We start from the raw sequence: 17,844 nt of genomic DNA, 5'->3' as shown, positions 1-17,844 counted from the left end.
CTCTCCATCGACACCACGCCGTCGTGCTGCCAGAGATATTCCCCCAACCTCTCCCTCCTCCTTGCTGGTTCAAGGTGCGGGAGACGTCACCGGGCTGCACGTGTGTTGAACGCGGAGGTGTCGTGGTTCGGCACTAGATCAGAATCACACTGCGATCTGAATCGCCGCGAGTACAACTCCATCAACCGCGTTCTAGCAACACTTCCGCTTAGCGATCTTCAAAGGTATGAAGATGCACTCACCCCTCTCTCGTTGCTGGTCTCTCCATAGGAAGATCTGAATATGGCGTAGGAAAATTTTGAATCTATGCTATGTAACCCAACAGTGGTATTAGAGCCACGTTTTCTATGCGTAGATTCTATGCACGATTAGAACACAAAAGGTTGTGGGTGATGATTTGTCAATTGCTTGCCGCTACTAGTCTTATTCTTTTCCAGCGGTATTGTGGGATGAAGCGGCCCGGACCAACCTTACACGTACGCTTACGTGAGACTAGTTCCACCGACAAACATGCACACCGTGCATAAAGGTGGCTAGCGGGTGTGTGTCTCTCCTACTCTAGTCGGATTGGATTTGATGAAAAGGATCCTTATGAAGGGTAAATAGCTTTGGCATATCATCGTTGTGGCTGTCATGTAGGTAAGAAGGCGTTCTTGCTAGAAACCCAAATCAGCCACGTATAACTTGCAACAACAATTAGAGGACGTCTAACTAGTTTTTGCAGGTTTGACATGTGATGTGATATGGCCAAAAGTTGTCATGTTGCATGTATGATGTATGAGATGATCATGTTATTGTAATAGGTTTCACGACTTGCATGTCGATGAGTATGAAAACCGGCAGGAGCCATAGGAGTTGTCTTAATTTATTGTATGAGATGCAACGACATGTGCCTACTACTTTTACTTCATTGCTAACGGTTAGCTATAGTACTAGTGATAGTAGTAGTTGGCGTGACGACTTCACGGAGACACGATGATGGAGATCATGATGATGGAGATCATGTGTCACGCCGGTGACAATGATGATCATGTGATGCCTGAAGATGGAGATTGAAAGAGCAAAGATGATAATGGCCATATCATGTCACTATATGATTGCATTGTGATGTTTATCATGTTTTTCATCTTATTGCTTAGAACGAAGGTAGCATAATAAGATGATCCCTCTTAAAATTTCGAGAACGTATTCCCCTAAGTGTGCACCGTCGGGAAGGATCGTTATCTCGAAGCACCACGTGATGATCGGGTGTGATAGATTCTAACATTCGCATACAACGGGTGTAAGCCATATTTACACACGCGAAACACTTAGGTTGACTCGACGAGCTTAGCATGTACAGACATGACCTCGAATACAAGAGACCGAAAGGTCGAACATGAGTCGTATGGTTGAATACGATCAGCATGAAGTTGCTCACCATGGTGACTAGTCCGTCTCACGTGATGATCGGACATGGGTTAGTCAACATGGATCATGTATCACTTAGATGACTAGAGGGATGTCGATTTAAGTGGGAGTTCATACTTAATTTGATTAAATGAACTTAATTGTCATGAACTTAGTCTAAAAGTTGTCTTTATAAATATTGTAGATGGCCAACGTCAACCTCAATTTCAACACATCCCTAGAGAAAAACAAGCTGAAAGATGATGGTAGCAACTATGCGGACTGGGTTCGCAACTTGAAGCGGCTAAAAAGGCTTATGTCCTTGATGCGCCGCTAGGTGACCCTCCTGCTCCCGCAGCAGCCCAGGACATTCTGAACGTCTGGAAAACGCGGAGTGATGACTACTCTCTGGTTAGGTGTGGCATGTTATACAGTTTAGAAACGGGGCTCCAAAGGCGTTTTGAGCAACACGGTGCATATGAGATGTTCCAAGAGCTGAAACTGGTTTTTCAAGCTCATGCCCGTGTCAAGAGATATGAAGTCTCCGACAAGTTCTTTAGCTGTAAGAGGGAGGAGAATAATTCTGTTAGTGAGCACATACTCAAAATGTTTGGGTTACACGGTCGTCTGACTTCACTTGGAGTCGAACTTCCGGATGATGCTATAATTGACAGAATCCTCCAGTCTCTCCCACCAAGCTACAAAGGTTTTGTGTTGAACTACAACATGCAAGGGATGGAGAAGACCATTCTTGAGTTGTACTCGATGCTCAAGTCTGCAGAAGTAGAAATCAAGAAAGAGCATCAAGTGTTGATGGTCAACAAGACCACCTGTTTCAAGAAGGGCAAGGGTAAGAAGAACTTCAAGAAAGACGGCAAAGCCGTTGCCGCGCCCGGTAAGCCAGATGCCGGGAAGAAGAAAAAGAATGGACCCAAGCCTAAGACTGAGTGCTTCTATTGCAAGGGAAAAGGTCACTGGAAGCGGAACTGCCCCAAATACTTAGCGGACAAGAAGGCCGACAATGTTAAAGGTATATGTGATATACATGTTATTGATGTGTACCTTACCAGCGCTCGTAGTAGCTCCTGGGTATTTGATACCGGTGTTGTTGCTCACATTTACAACTCAAAGCAGGAACTGTGGAATAAGCGGAGACTGGCCAAGGACGAGGTGACGATGCGCGTCGGGAATGGCTCCAAGGTCGATGTGATCGCCGTCGGCACGCTACCTCTACATCTACCGTCGGGATTAGTTTTAAACCTTAATAATTGTTATTTAGTACCAGCTTTGAACATGAATATTGTATCAGGGTCTTGCTTAATGCGAGACGGCTACTCATTTAAGTCAGAGATAATGGTTGTTCTATTTATATGAGTGATATGTTTTATGGTCATGCTCCGTTGGTGAATGGTTTAATCTTGATGAATCTCGATCGTGATGTTACACATATTCATAGTGTTAGTACCAAAAGATGTAAAGTTGATAATGATAGTCCCACATACTTGTGGCACTGCCGCCTTGGTCATATCGGTGTTAAGCGCATGAAGAAGCTCCATACTGATGGACTATTAGAGTCTCTTGACTTTGAATCATTTGACACATGCAAACCGTGCCTCATGGGCAAGATGACTAAGACTCCATTCTCAGGAATAATGGAGAGAGTGACCGACTTATTGGAAATAATACATACTGATGTGTGTGGTCCAATGAACATTGAAGCTCGCGGTGGCTACCATTATGTTCTCACTCTCACTGATGATTTGAGTAGGTATGGGTATATCTACTTGATGAAGCACAAATCTGAGACGTATGAAAAGTTCAAGGAATTTTAGAGTGAGGTTGAGAATCAACATGACAGAAAAATTAAGTGTCTACGATCTGATCGTGGAGGAGAATATTGAAGTCACGAGTTCCGCACACGCCTAAGGAAGTGTGCAATCTTTTCACAACTAACGCCGCCTGGCACACCGCAACGCAACGGAGTGTCTGAACGTCGTAATCGCACTTTATTAGATATGGTACGATCTATGATGTCTCTTACCGACTTACCGCTATCATTTTGGGGATACGCATTAGAAACTGCAGCATTCACTTTAAACAGGGCACCATCTAAATCCGTTGAGACGACACCGTATGAACTATGGTTTGGAAAGAAACCTAAGTTGTCGTTTCTTAAAGTTTGGGGCTGCGATGCTTATGTGAAGAAACTTCAACCAGAGAAACTCGAACCCAAAGCGGAGAAATGCGTATTCATAGGATACCCTAAGGAAACTATTGGGTATACCTTCTATCTTAGATCCAAAGGTAAAACCTTTGTTGCCAAGAACGGATCCTTTCTAGAGAAAGAGTTTCTCTCGAAAGAAGTAAGTGGGAGGAAAGTAGAACTTGATGAGGTAATTACACCCCCTCTCGAATAGGAAAGTAGCGCAGCGCGGGAAATTGTTCCTGTGGCGCCTGCACCAACTGAAGAGGAAGTTAATGATAATGATCATGAAGCTTCAAATCAAGTTACTACTAAACCACGAAGGTCCACAAGGGCATGCTCTGCACCAGAGTGGTAAGGCAACCCTGTGATGGAAATCGTGTTGTTAGACAACGGTGAACCTTCGAACTATGAAGAAGCAATGGCGGGCCCGGATTCCAACAAATGGCTTGAAGCTATGAAATCCGAGATAGGATCCATGTATGAGAACAAAGTATGGACTTTGGTGGACTTGCCCGATGACCGGCGAGCCATAGAAAATAAATGGATCTTCAAGAAGAAGACTGATGCAAACGATAATGTAACCGTTTATAAAGCTCGACTTATCACAAAGGGTTTTCGACAAATTCAAGGAATTGAGTACGAAGAGACTTTCTCTCCCGTAGTGAAGCTGAAATCGGTCCGAATCATGTTAGCAATTGCCGCCTTTTATGATTATGAAATTTGGCAAATGGACGTCAAAACAGCGTTCCTTAACGGGAACCTTAAGGACGAGTTGTATATGATGCAACCAGAAGGTTTTGTCGACCCTAAGGGTGCTAACAAAGTGTGCAAGCTCCAGCGCTCCATCTATGGGCTGGTGCAGGCATCTCAGAGTTGGAACATTCGCTTTAATGAGGTGATTAAAGCGTTTGGGTTCATACAGGTTTATGGAGAAGCCTGTCTGTACAAGAAAGTGAGTGAGAGCTCTATAGCTTTCCTCATAGTGTATGTGGATGACATATTATTGATGGGGAATAATATAGAGATGTTGGAGAGCATAAAGGCCTATTTGAACAAGAGTTTTTTAATGAAGGACCTTGGAGAAGCTGCATACATATTAGGCATCAAGATCTATAGAGATAGATCGAGACGCCTCATAGGTCTTTCGCAAAGTACATACCTTGACAAGATATTGAAGAAGTTCAATATGGAAAACTCAAAGAAAGGGTTCTTGCCAGTTTTGCAAGGTATGACATTGAGTAAGACTCAGTCACCGACCACGGCAACAGATAGAGAGAAGATGAGTATTGTCCCCTATGCTTCAGCCGTAGGCTCTCTAATGTATGCCATGCTGTGTACCAGACCTGATATAAACCTTGCCATAAGTTTGGTAGGGAGGTAGCAAAGTGATCCTGGTATGGAACACTGGACAGCGGTCAAGAATATCCTTAAGTACTGAAGAGGACTAAGGAGATGTTTCTCGTTTATGGAGGTGACGAAGAGCTCGTCGTAAAGGGTTACATCGACGCTAGCTTCGACACAGATCCGGATCACTCTAAGTCAAAGACCGGATACGTATATGTTTTGAATGGTGGGGCAGTGAGCTGGTGCAGCAGCAAGCAAGAAGTCGTGGCAGCGTCTACATGTGAAGCGGAGTACATAGCTGCTTCAGAAGCGGCTCATGAAGGAATTTGGATGAAGGAGCTCATCACTGACCTTGGAGTGGTTCCAAGCGTGTCGGGTCCAATGACACTCTTTTGTGATAACACTGGGGCCATTGCCATTTCCAAGGAGCCCAGGTTTCACCGGAAGACCAAGCACATCAAACGCCGCTACAACTCCATCCAGGACCCGTTGACTAAACCTCTTCCACGAGCAAAACATGATCAACACCATAATGCTATGGGTATTCAATAGATCACAATGTAACTAGATTATTGACTCTAGTGCAAGTGGGAGTCTGTTGGAAATATGCCCTAGAGGCAATAATAAAATGGTTATTATCATATTTCCTTGTTCATGATAATCGTCTATTGTTCATGCTATAATTGTATTAACAGGAAACAGTAATACATGTGTGAATAAATAGATCACAATGTGTCCCTAGCAAGCCTCTAGTTGGCTAGCTCGTTAGTCAATAGATGAGCATGGTTTCCTGGTCATGGCATTAGATGTCATTGATAACGGGATCACATCATTGGGAGAATGATGTGATGGACAAGACCCAATCCTAAGCATAGCACTAGATCGTATTGTTCGTATGCTAAAGCTTCTCTAATGTCAAGTGTTTTTTCCTTCGACCGTGAGATTGTGCAACTCCCGGATACCATAGGAGTGCTTTGGGTATATCAAACGTCACAACGTAATTGGGTGACTATAAAGGTGCACTACGGGTACCTCTCAAAGTGTCTGTTGGGTTGGTACGAATCGAGATCGGGATTTGTCACTCCGCGTGACGGAGAGGTATCTCTGGGCCCACTCGGTAGAACATCATCATGAGCTCAATGTGACTAAGGAGTTAGTCACATGATGACGTGCTACGGAACGATTAAAGAGACTTACCGGTAACGAGATTGAACAAGGTATAGGTATACCGACGATCGAATCTCGCGCAAGTTCTATACCGACAAACAAAGGGAATTGTATACGGGATTGATTGAATCCTTGACATCGTGGTTCATCCGATGAGATCATCGTGGAGCAAGTGGGAGCCACCATGGGTATCCAAACCCTGCTGATGGTTATTGGCCGGAGAGGTGTCTCGGTCATGTCTGCCTGTCTCCCGAACCCGTAGGGTCTACACACTTAATGTTCGATGACGCTAGGGTTATAGGGAATTGTTATACGAGGTTTCCGAAAGTTGTTCGGAGTCCTGGATGAGATCTTGGACGTCACGAGGAGCTCCGGAATGGTCCGGAGATAAAGATTGATGTATAGGATGGGTGGTTTTGGACACCGGAAATGTTTCGGGCGTCACCGGTAGTGTACCGGGACCACCGGAAATGGTCCCGGGGGTCCACCGGGAGGGGCCACCAGCCCCAGGAGGTAGCATGGGCCAAACGAGGGAGGGCAACCAGCCCAAAGTGGGTTGGTGCTCCTCCCACAAAGAGGCCCAAGGCGCGGGAGGTGGAGAGGGGGGGAAACCCTAGGCGTTGGTGGGCCTAAGGCCCACCTAGGGGTGCGCCACCCCCTCCCCCTGCCCTGGTTGCCGCACCTCCCATCTGGGGGGGTTGACGCACCACCTAGGGTGGGAACCCTAGGGGTGGCACCCCCCCCTCCCCTCCTCCTATATATAGTGGGGGTTTTGGGGCTGTTTTGCACACGGTTTTCCCTCTCCCTCGGCGCAGCCCTGCCCCCCTCCTTCCTCCTCTCCCCCGGTGCTTGGCGAAGCCCTGCCGGGAGACCTCGTCTCTCCATCGACACCACACCGTCGTGCTGCCGGAGATCTTCCCAACCTCTCCCTCCTCCTTGCTGGTTCAAGGTGCAGGAGACGTCACCGGGCTGCACGTGTGTTGAACGCGGAGGTGCCGTGGTTCGGCACTAGATCGGAATCACACTGCGATTCGAATCGCCGCGAGTACGACTCCATCAACCGCGTTCTAGCAACGCTTCCGCTTAGCGATCTTCAAAGGTATGAAGATGCACTCACCCCTCTCTCGTTGCTGGTCTCTCCATAGGAAGATCTGAATATGGCGTAGGAAAATTTTGAATTTATGCTACGTAACCCAACAACAAAAGTCCTTCCCAAGCAACGCCAGGAATTCTTCTTGCTACTTCTCTTGTTTTGCGTCGGTTTTTCCCTTGAAGAGGAAAGGGTGATGCAGCACAGGAGCAGTAAGTATTTCCCTCAATTGAGAACCAAGGTATCGATCCAGAAGGAGGGTCTCGTCAAGTCCAGAGTACCTGCGCAAACACAAACGAGCTTGCACCCAACGCTTCAAAGGGGTTGTCAATCCCTTGAAGATTGTTTGCAAAGTGAGATCTGAAGGCGGAAAGTGCAACGAAGTAAAAAGTGTAAGGCTGAAAATATGGTGTGGAGTAGACCCGGGGGCCAGAGTGTTCACTAGAGGCTTCTCTCAAAATAGCAAATATCACGGTGGGTGAACACATTACTGTCAAGCAATTGATAGAACCGCGCAAAGTCATGACGATATCTAAGGCAATGATCATACATATAGGCATCACGTCCGAGACAAGTAGACCGATACTTTCTGCATCTACTACTATTACTCCACACATCGACCGCTATCCAGCATGCATCTAGTGTATTGAGTTTATGACGAACAGAGTAACGCCTTAAGCAAGATGACATGATGTAAAGGGATAATCTCAAACCAATGATGAAAACCCCATATTTTTACCCTTGATGGCAACAACACGATGCATGCCTCGCTACCCCTTCTGTCACTGGGTGAGGTCACCGCACGGTATGAACCCAAAACCAAGCACTTCTCCCATTGCAAGAATCATAGATCTAGTTGGCCAAATAAAACCCACAACTCGAAGAGAATTACAAGGATATGAAATCATGCATAAGAGAGATCAGAAGAAACTCAAATAAGATTCATAGATAATCTGATCATAAATCCACAATTCATCGGATCTCGACAAACACACCGCAAAAGAAGATTACTTCGGATAGATCCCTATGAGGATCATGGAGAACTTTGTATTGAAGATCCAAGAGAGAGAAGAAGTCATCTAGTTACTAGCTATGGACCCGTAGGTCTATGGTGAACTACTCACGCATCATCGGAGAGGTCATGGTGTTGATGAAGAAGCCCTCCGTGTCCGAATCCCCCCTCCGGCAGGGCACCAGAACGTGCCCCAGATGGGATCTTGCGGAGAGAGAAGCTTGCGGCAGCGGAAAAATACTTTCGATGATCTCCTGATTTTTTTGGGATTTTTAGGGAATATATAGGCGCAACCCCTAGGGCAAAGGGCGCCCAGGGGGCCCACAAGCCTGTGGGCCGCGGCCTCCCCCCTGGCCGCGGGGTGGGGGCTTGTGGGGCCCCTCGGGCTCCCCTGCCTTGGCTCTCAAGTCTCATGATCTTCTTCCGTTCCGGAAAAATTCTTTTCGGGGATTTTATTTCGTTTGGACTCTGTTTCAAAATCTCCTCTGAAAGGGGTCAAAAACATGGAAAAAACAGGAACTGGCACTTGGCACTGAGTTAATAAGTTAGTCCCAAAAAATATATAAAAGGCATGCAAAACATCCAAAGTTTGACAAGATAATAGTATGAAACCATCAAAAATTATAGATACGTTGGAGACGTATCAAGGAACCGAGTGGAGGTCTTTGTCACGCGGTGCTCGATGAAGGCGTTGGTGAAGCCAGTGGTGGCCGGACGAATCTGACATGGTGAACTGCTACGACAGCCCAGCCTGGCTAGGCCACCGGAGAAGACTTTGTCCATGCATGAACCTAGATGGCGAGTTCAGCCTTAGATCCAGACTTAGCGCACAACATTGTGGGTAATTTGTCTCGGGGTTTTTTAGGAGACTTCATGTTTGCTTTGGGACGGTAGAGGCGGCGCTTTCCCAATTTGGAAATGTCTTCCCAGTTGTATCCCCGTTTTGTTGGTGTGGTTATCATCGAAGTGGGGCGTGTGGTTTTGCGTCTCCGATTTTCAGGGTCCCACTCCAGATTTGGCTGGCATCATGGTCTTTGAAGTTTTCACACGCGGCGTTCTCTTCTCCGAGACAGTGATTTGCTTTGCAGATCATGGCCACCGACATGTCCTAGTCTGCATCAACGATTTCCGAAGAATTGCAGCAAGGTGGAGGCCCGGAAGCAGCATCGAGTTATGCTCACAGCGTGTCCCCGATGGATGGAGGAACAAGACTTCAATACCCAAGTTTATTTTCAAGCAACGATGACACTCTATTGTCCCAGCTAATACTCCATACATCTAAGGCCGTACTTGGGTTGTCGTTTTCTTTCCACATATGCATGTAAACAATACAGATCTCCATCTGTCGTTTCGCTTTCAGCCCGGAATCTGGCTCGGTAAATTACACCTGTAAATTAAATACATGCATATCTAAATACACCCATTTCAAATAGGGCCTAAATATTTCGGAAGCTAGTCTCCATGTCCCAGCACATCTTGTACTACCGTCGGAACTTGCGAGTTCAGGGTCTTGACTACATGAAAGGATATGAATGAAGAAACTTATAGGCACAAAGGCTGCTGGCCATCATACTCTTCTTGAACGAGAGTTAACAGTTCAAAAACACACCCATTTCACATCTATAGGCACAGAGGCTGCTGGCCATCATACTCTTCTTGAACGAGAGTTAACAGTTCAAAAACACGCCCGTTTCACATTTATAGGCACAAAGGCTGCTGGCCATCATACTCTTCTTGAACGAGTTAATAGTTCAAAAACACACCCATTTCACATTTTCATGACGTAAGGAATGAACAAGAATATGCAAAGATATCCACCAAGCTGTCAGCCTTGTTAGTTGTGACTGACAAGTTTTCTGACGAACAAAATATACTTCCCATCCACATAACTTTGATAAACAATCAATGTGCAGTAACTAAGAACAAAGAATTTGGGTCAAAAATTTAACGAAGAAAAGAATCAGCCTGCATCAATGACGTGTAAGGCACCAATTTCAATTAAAGGTGCCACAACGCATCGCCAACAATCCTGTTCCGTAATCTAGATGATGAGAGTGACACTCCCTTTTACCTGAAGCCTCACCACTACAGATCACCATTGTCTACTGCATTATCCTTCGACTTAACACTAATTTCTCTAACTGCAGAAAAAACATCCATCAAGCTCACTAATTCAATGAACAGATGGTGTTGGATCTACTCTGTCAAAATTGATGGCTAATGACTGCTTTCCTGGTCTTTTCACTGAAAGTGCCGCTTGTCCTCTTGGTATATAGTACAGCAGTAGACGAAACAATCTACCGTCAAATCTTCTGGTTTCCAGGTCCAAAGTATGCTATGGACTTACATTGCACTCGTCCATGAATCGCTCATCTCGTGCCAGAAACCTCTTCCAGTACTTCCTGTAATTTGGTATACCCAATTCAAGCCAAGGTTTCATATTACCATTGTAGTGCAACGATGCTGAAGTTCGGATAACTTCTTCTTCAATTCCATAGTGATAGCCAAGCCCAGATAAAGTCAACCTCTCATCAAGGGGATATACAAGATTCTGGAAGGAAAGCAAGCTTATAGGTAAAGCTGCAGCTCGCAGTGAGGCCTCATCATCATTGTTACGGAACTGAAATAGAATAAGAGTACAAGTGATAATAAGCTAATCACTTCATGCAAGCTGGGCCCAAATCATGCATAGACTGAAAGTAAAGAGTTTAAGACAGTATCACAATTGCTCACTATATCAAGCACTGATGATAGCTGGAAATACTGGAACAAAACAAAATACTCCCTCCGTTCCTAAATATAAGTCTTTTTACAGATTGCACTAGTGGACTATATACGGATGTATATAGACATATTTTAGAATATAGATTCATTCATTTTGCTCCGTATGTAGACCACTAGTCAAATCTCTTAAAAGACTTATATTTAGGAACGGAGGGAGTACAAGGCATGCTTTAGAACTTAAAATAAAAGCGGGCTGGCAACAAACCAACCTTTTCCAGAAGTTGCAGGTAATTCTCTGTAACATTATACTCTCTCCATTTTTCCAAATTAATGACATTCAACCCAGACATCCATGCACATGAATGGGGATCGTACATTGCCTGGCCCAGAAGATTTCTTAGTTGGCCCAGTCTCAGGCCACAAAACTTGACAGCGGCATTCACCTTATCTCCCATATCAAGATTCCACAAGAAAGAGAGATCACGTTGAATAATGACATCATCATCCAACACAATCACCTTCTTTAAATCTTTAAATATTTCCGGAATAAAGAAATGTGAGTGACTAAACACTGATAAATACTCCATTCTAGATTTCTCGGTAGGTCGCTCAAAACTACTGATGAAAACACGGAATTCCTCAGGCATATACAACTGCTGCATGCTGAACTCTGGCAAATTCTCCAAAATAATATGCTCGTAGTTAATGACATTGACAGCTGATTCTCTGTAGGCATTTCTTGAAAACCAATGCTTCATTGCATAGAAATTTTGAGCATCGGTTAGTACATGAAAGACTACATTCCTGGTCTCCTGCAAAACACGAAAAAGAACATGAGCAATGCCAAACCCAGAAGATGTTCAATCAGAAAAAGAGTACAAGTTGCCTGCATACCTCAGAACTACTAACAGATGAGTTGATGACAACGGAAGCGGCAAGCACGTTTTTAGATAATATAACGTAGTGCCTATGATCTGGAATTTTAAACTTATGGACAGGAGAGTCATCTGAATCCAATGTAGTTGATTTAAAATATTCTACTGTCAACCTCATATTAAGACAATGATGACTTTTGGGCATCGTGTGAACACCAAGGTTGTACAAGTATGCACTCTGCTTCATATGAAAATGAGCTTCATCGTCCGTCATATGAAGTATCTGGCGAAGCTTTTTGTCAACGTTGTTACAATCCACAGTGCATGATTTGGCTCTTGCTATTGCTAGGTCCATCTTCTCTATCTTCTTTTTTATGCTGAAAGCACAGGTCAAGTGTTAGTAAGTAACAAACAATTAAATGCACAGTCGTGACTGGGTAGTACTTTCCCAGTCAAATATATCGATTATAAATTCAATGTGAACACTAAGAAAACATATACATGTAAGATGTGACAAAGCATAGGTAGAATTCACTAAAGTTGGATTTTCAGCCCCATGCACTGCATAAATGATCTGCCGTCATAATTTCAACATACAAGATGAAACATCAAATGCTAAAGGTGGCAAGAAGAATAACAAGCATGCAGAATAAATACTCACAAGGATGGTAGATCAGCATCAACAATGGATTCACTTAGAACCCTCTCATGTTCTTGGATATTCTGCTTCAAAACACGAGTCAGTGCCTCCTTTCCTTTAAGTTTGGCAATGCTCGGGTAGTAAGATCGAGCTACAAAGAGCTGATCTTTTAGCTTTTTTACAATGGCATCTTTCATAACTTCTTTGTGTTCAATGGACCAGAGACAGTAACTCCCGAATTCAAGTTGACAAGCCTTAGCCTTCTCCAATTCATCAGCACTTGGGACTCTGGGACGTCTCCTGTCGAAATCCTGGAATCAATATATTCTCTAAATCATCAGTACTTCTCTTAAAGAGTAACAAATTTACAGCTTGGGCTCAAGTAAGGGAAAGTAATTATACTCCCTCCGTCCGGAATTACTTGTCACAAAAATGGATGCAAATGGATGTATCTAGAACTAAAATACATCTAGATACATCCATTCCTACGACAAGTACTTCCGGACGGAGGGAGTATTTATTAATGGGAAAATTAAGTTATGCTTCAGAAGGTAAAGCACAACTCGTGTACAAAGAGAAACAGCAAAATAGGAGCCATCATACTTTTCTGGGTGGAACTGGAACTGGCACTGGCACTGGCTTCACTTGTTCAATTTTTGGTGGGGGGAGAACTGCATACAGTGCCAATTAGTGGGTCAGCATGACCAACTGAAACGTGAGTAAATCATGAGAAGAAAATCAGGTAGAGAAGATGCGCTACAAACGCATACATTGCTTGACCATAGAAAAAAATAATATATTGTTAATTATCATAACATCCTAGATAAAGACACCAGCATTTGTTCAGAAATACTCCCTCCGTTCCTAAATATAAGTCTTTTTAGAGATTCCACTAGGGACTACATACGGAGCAAAATGAGTGAATCTATACTCTAATGATGTCTTTATATTCAAGAACGGAGGGAGTATGTATTAATAGTTTATTTTAACATATAGGGGCAAAAAGGTGTGCACTGTACAACACATTATTGTACTTGAAATAAGTAACAGCAAAGATGGTGAGGTACTGAAGCAAATTGAGTAAAAGGCCAACTATTTTTCAGTGTCCAGGTAACTGGTTTCCTACAAAATTATACAATTTTTTCCTGCAACATTTCGAAATGAAATATATCCAAAAGTTCACTTACATGAATGGAATTTGGTGCATAATTGATTGTGGCATTCTCATATATTCAATTAAACTTTATGTAATAATGTTGCAGCCACTACTAACCTTTACCTATTGGTTCAGTGATAACTTCGGAAGGTTCAGCGTCAATTTGGCGATGCAATGCTATATTGCCCTTGGAATTCTCTCCGTGCACATCCTGAAAAAAAAAGAGTAAAGGATAACAAATCAAGGATTCAAATTACCCAAAGCTGTAACAGCACTCACTAGTAATCTATACAAAAATAATTCATGTAACAGAATTTATTTACTGATTCTATAGCATATACTTTTCACAGCCTTCATAGTTCATAATCATGAATAAAGAGACTAGGGTGGAGAGATAAAATATACTAGTACTACTTCAATATATCACTTTGTTTGGCGTCCCTATGGGGTGGTTTCTAGCTGTTTGAATTGGTGGCTTGGATTATTTCTGTATGCATTCTTCATATTGTCCTATTCGGTCCAAGAGAGGTGGCACAGAAGAAGACAATGGTGAGAAGTGCACCAAGTTTTCTTTAAGCTGACAATAAAACCACACTGTCCAACTCGATTTGGTCTGCTTCAAGTAACCCCATATACTTCAGGGATACAATCAGTCAATAAAATTTTCTTTGATTTTTTCATGTAAGAGCTTATGCACAATTTCCTTTCTAGCATAGCTTGCAAACCTAGAAATTGATATGAATAATCTTTCTAGCATGGGCCTAAACTAGCTAGTATTTGGGGGGGTAACGCTACTCCAGCTGGTAACCTCAAAGCTTATGGTGTACTGTATCTTTTAGTTTGTAGGTATCACTAGTATTAAGTTTCATGACATTAAAAGCGGAGAACAAACAGTGGCTAAAACCAAACACTAGAAGTGTCAGAACAAAATACACACAGCGTTCCGTGGAATGATCATGTCAACATCCACCAAGCTAACAATCTAGGTGCGGTTATACGAGCTCATCACTATCAGTACATAAGAAAAAAATGTAAAGTGACTAACCTGTGTCTTTGGGTTCACCACATCTCTACCACCCTGCCGCGTCACTTCATGTACACTGTCTCTTTCCACTCCTAAGCGATCGAATGAAGGCAGCAAATTAACCTCCTAAATCCAGCACAAATGAACGCGTGGTAGCACGAATCAGTCATATTATTCCAACCCATCACCATTTTCATAAAAGACAATCCATCAACACTCACGCATATAATTTTGTTAGAAAAAACAAAAGAGAAAGTTACCTGTTGGGGGCGCTCATCCGTCACATACACTGCAACAAACAACGAAACCAATCAGAAAATTGGTCTCAAATAAGAAGGACAAAAAACACCAAAATCCCGCACTAAACGACAATTAACGAAACAACACTCCCGGAACAGATCCGCCGGGAATGGCGCCGATCCGATCGAGGAAGCCGCGGCGCCACCCGCATTACCGAAATCCGGGCGGGAACAAGAGGGACGGGAAGCACTCACCGGCGGGGAAGCGGTTGAAAAGGAAGGCGATCGGTACGAGCAGCGAGCAGAAGACGAGCGCCAGCACGGCCAGTCGCGGGCCCCTCCGCCTCTTCGCCGGCGGCGCCGTCGCCTTCATAACCTCCTCCCCCTTCCCAAGACCCTAATCTCCACCGCCGCCGTCGCCGCCGCGTGGTCCTCTACTGATCATACCACCACCGCCACCGCCGCGACGGGGCAGGGGCAGGGGCAGGGGCAGGGAAGCGCCGCGCAGATGAATGCCTCCCGATTGGGGCAATGGCACGGGGACCCCAATGGCGCCGGCGCGATCGGTGCGTGGCGATTTGCGAGTCGCGGCGCCGGACGCTCGGATTGGTTAGTGTGCGCGAGAAGACAGGGGAGGGAGCGGAGGACGTCGCAGGGAGAAAGAGAAAGAGAAAGAGGATTGTTTGTTTGGAGGGCAAGAGGAGAAGTGTGCGAGGGGTGTCAAGGAATAATGGCGTGCCCTTTTGCCTCGGCTGCGTCTCGTTTTCAACCTTTTCCTTTTATTTGGGTTTTCTGCCTTGGAGAGATTTTTTTTGGAGTTACTTCGATTTGCTGTGCTGTTTGTTAAAACTTCCCTTAGGCCCGTTTGGTACCAGCGGATCGAGAGGGTTTTCTCAAGGATTAACCCTCATCGGATCCACAAACTTTGCTAATCCTGTTAAAACTTTTCTTAGGCCTGTTTGGTACGAGCAGATCGACACGGCTTCTCGAGGATTAACCCCATCGGGCCCAGAAACTTCACTAATCCTCGTTCCTGTTTGTTTTGCAGGGTTTGTGCAGCCCAATCCCTTCGACCCCTTTCGTTCATCTCCTATCCATACGGCTCGCGAGCCTCGAGGGCACCTGCGCGAAACGAAAAGGGCGAGACGCATGAGACAAAGTGTCGTCACATCGTCACCGAGAAGACGAGCCCACCCGTCGGGTCTTCAATATCCCGCCGCCGCCACGCCGAGAGGAGAAGCCCCGTCGTCGCCACCGAGAGAAGGAGCCCCGTCGTTGCCAACGAGAGGAGGTGCCTCTCCGTCGGATCTTGAACGCCCCGTTGCCGCCAGAGCGTCGACGTCCCCCTCCGCTGATTCTTCCCGAGGTGATTCATCCCCTCTTCTCCACCACTACATCCTTTTGCAGCAGTTCGATGCGTTCATCACAGGAGCACCAGTACTTTGGTTTGGTGTGAAACTTAACTCGTCTAGTTATTGTCGTTGAGCTAGTAGATTATGTATGATTAACCCATCCATCCCTATTGGTAGGTTGTGCTCTTGACCAATTGTTGGTAGAACCACCTCACTTCCTAGTCTAAGGTGGTGGTTGTTTAGATGCGTGCATGAGAAACATCTGAAAACCATCTCACTCAATTGTTGCTCTGTATTGTATGATGATGTTTCTTTTGTAATTTTCAGTCGTCCACTCTTAGTCATGAGTTAAGCTTAGTGGATTGTGATTTTCAGGACATCTTGCTTGGTGCCATATATACATAGTTTAGTTTTAGTGAATGTCCTGTGGAAGAGATGGCTCACTTCTCTAAAAGTTTATATGTGTCATCTAGCCTAGTCTGCTAGTAGTATCTTCTATGCATTCATTATTTAATTCACCACACTTAGATTACAATACAATATAAATTTTTGTTAAACAACTAAGGAGGAAAATTTTGTTTGTAGTTTCTCATTACTTAAGAAGTCGATCGTAGTTTAATTTGTTAAACAATAAGTAATAAAATTCTCCAATCTCATTATTCAATTCTGTTTGGCAGTGGAGCTAGCTTCTTATGCATCTATCTTTTCATATAGCTAGCTAGCTAACTTGCTCCATTTCCATTGAACATCTCTCTTCTCATGCATCTAATTCTGTTTGACAGTAAATGTTGGCTAAATTAAATATATAGCTTTCTAGTAGTAACTGAAAGGGTCGATATGGTTGACTAGTGGGGTGAATAGGTGTTAGAGCATATTTCTTCATATGTGGTTTTGGTAATTGATGACAATTCATATGGACTAATGGTTGCCTTAAGTTATACTCGAAGGATTTGTCCATAGGCACTTCTTGAAGTCCATTCGTTGGTTTCAAGGAGTTTATATGATGACCAAGGTGGTATTCGAAGTATTATCCAAAGATTGGTCATAAATACACAAGGTTGATCAAGACTAAGCAGAGAGTAAATCAAGATGATCAACACACAGAGCGTACAGGATGTACCGAGAAGGATCAAGTGATCCCATGGTATGGTAAGCATTGTCCATAACGCTTTTATGTATTAACCCATGTCTTCGTGAGAGTTCTATGTGGGGTTAGGTGTGTTTCCATGGGTTTGTGTCAAGAGGAAGATCTCATTCAACCTATGAAGAATGACATCAAGTGGTGATCGTCATCAAGATTGCGGTGTGCAAGTTCAAGTGGAGCATCACGAAGATATCATGCTTGAAGTTTGCCGTCCATTGTGGTGGCAATGGACTTGTGAAGAATGTGCTGAAGAGTGGCTCACCCATAGTGAGTATGGGGAGCAATCAAGAAAGGTGGTCCATCTTGAGGAAGCCAAGATCGTCATCATCTAGCTCAAGAGGACTAGGTGCAAGGTATAGATTTGTCCTTTTTAGGTTTTTCTATTGGAGGATAGTTTGTCGTACTGTCAAGGGGGCTCTCAAGTGAGTAGCTTGATCGTATCGTTCGTTGAGAGCTCAAACCATTTGCATCCTTGCATCATA

General features: G+C 44.2%; 1 protein-coding gene across 2 annotated transcripts; it reads right to left on the bottom strand.

Moving 5' to 3' along the window:
• Positions 1-10,021: 10,021 nt before the first annotated feature.
• Positions 10,022-15,608, bottom strand: LOC123448734 (probable galacturonosyltransferase 7). Of its 2 annotated transcripts, none has more exons than XM_045125723.1 (9): positions 15,122-15,608; positions 14,888-14,916; positions 14,649-14,753; positions 13,721-13,814; positions 13,051-13,118; positions 12,469-12,758; positions 11,827-12,184; positions 11,202-11,744; positions 10,022-10,828 (listed from the first exon to the last, which is right to left on the bottom strand). In XM_045125723.1, the coding sequence occupies exons 1-9, from the start codon at positions 15,237-15,239 to the stop codon at positions 10,544-10,546; spliced, it is 1,890 nt and encodes a 629-aa protein (XP_044981658.1). In that variant the 5' UTR covers positions 15,240-15,608; the 3' UTR covers positions 10,022-10,543. The 2 variants fall into 2 exon arrangements, with proteins under 2 accessions (XP_044981658.1, XP_044981659.1); XM_045125724.1 differs by having other exon boundaries at positions 13,727-13,814.
• Positions 15,609-17,844: the final 2,236 nt, after the last annotated feature.

This window comes from Hordeum vulgare, chromosome 4H, assembly GCF_904849725.1.
Source record: "Hordeum vulgare subsp. vulgare chromosome 4H, MorexV3_pseudomolecules_assembly, whole genome shotgun sequence".
NCBI lineage: Eukaryota > Viridiplantae > Streptophyta > Magnoliopsida > Poales > Poaceae > Hordeum > Hordeum vulgare.
The sequence above is the reverse complement of the archived record's forward strand: the minus strand, read 5'-3'. Positions and strand labels throughout refer to the sequence as shown.

Coding starts and splice junctions, on each gene's coding strand:
- LOC123448734 (XM_045125723.1), bottom strand. CDS start 15,239: ATGAAGGCGACGGCGCCGCCGGCGAAGAGGCGGAGGGGCCCGCGACTG. Junction 13,815..14,648: donor TGGTGAACCCAAAGACACAG/GTTAGTCACTTT, acceptor TTTTTTTTTCAG/GATGTGCACGGAGAGAATTC. Junction 12,759..13,050: donor TTCCAGTTCCACCCAGAAAA/GTATGATGGCTC, acceptor TATTGATTCCAG/GATTTCGACAGGAGACGTCC.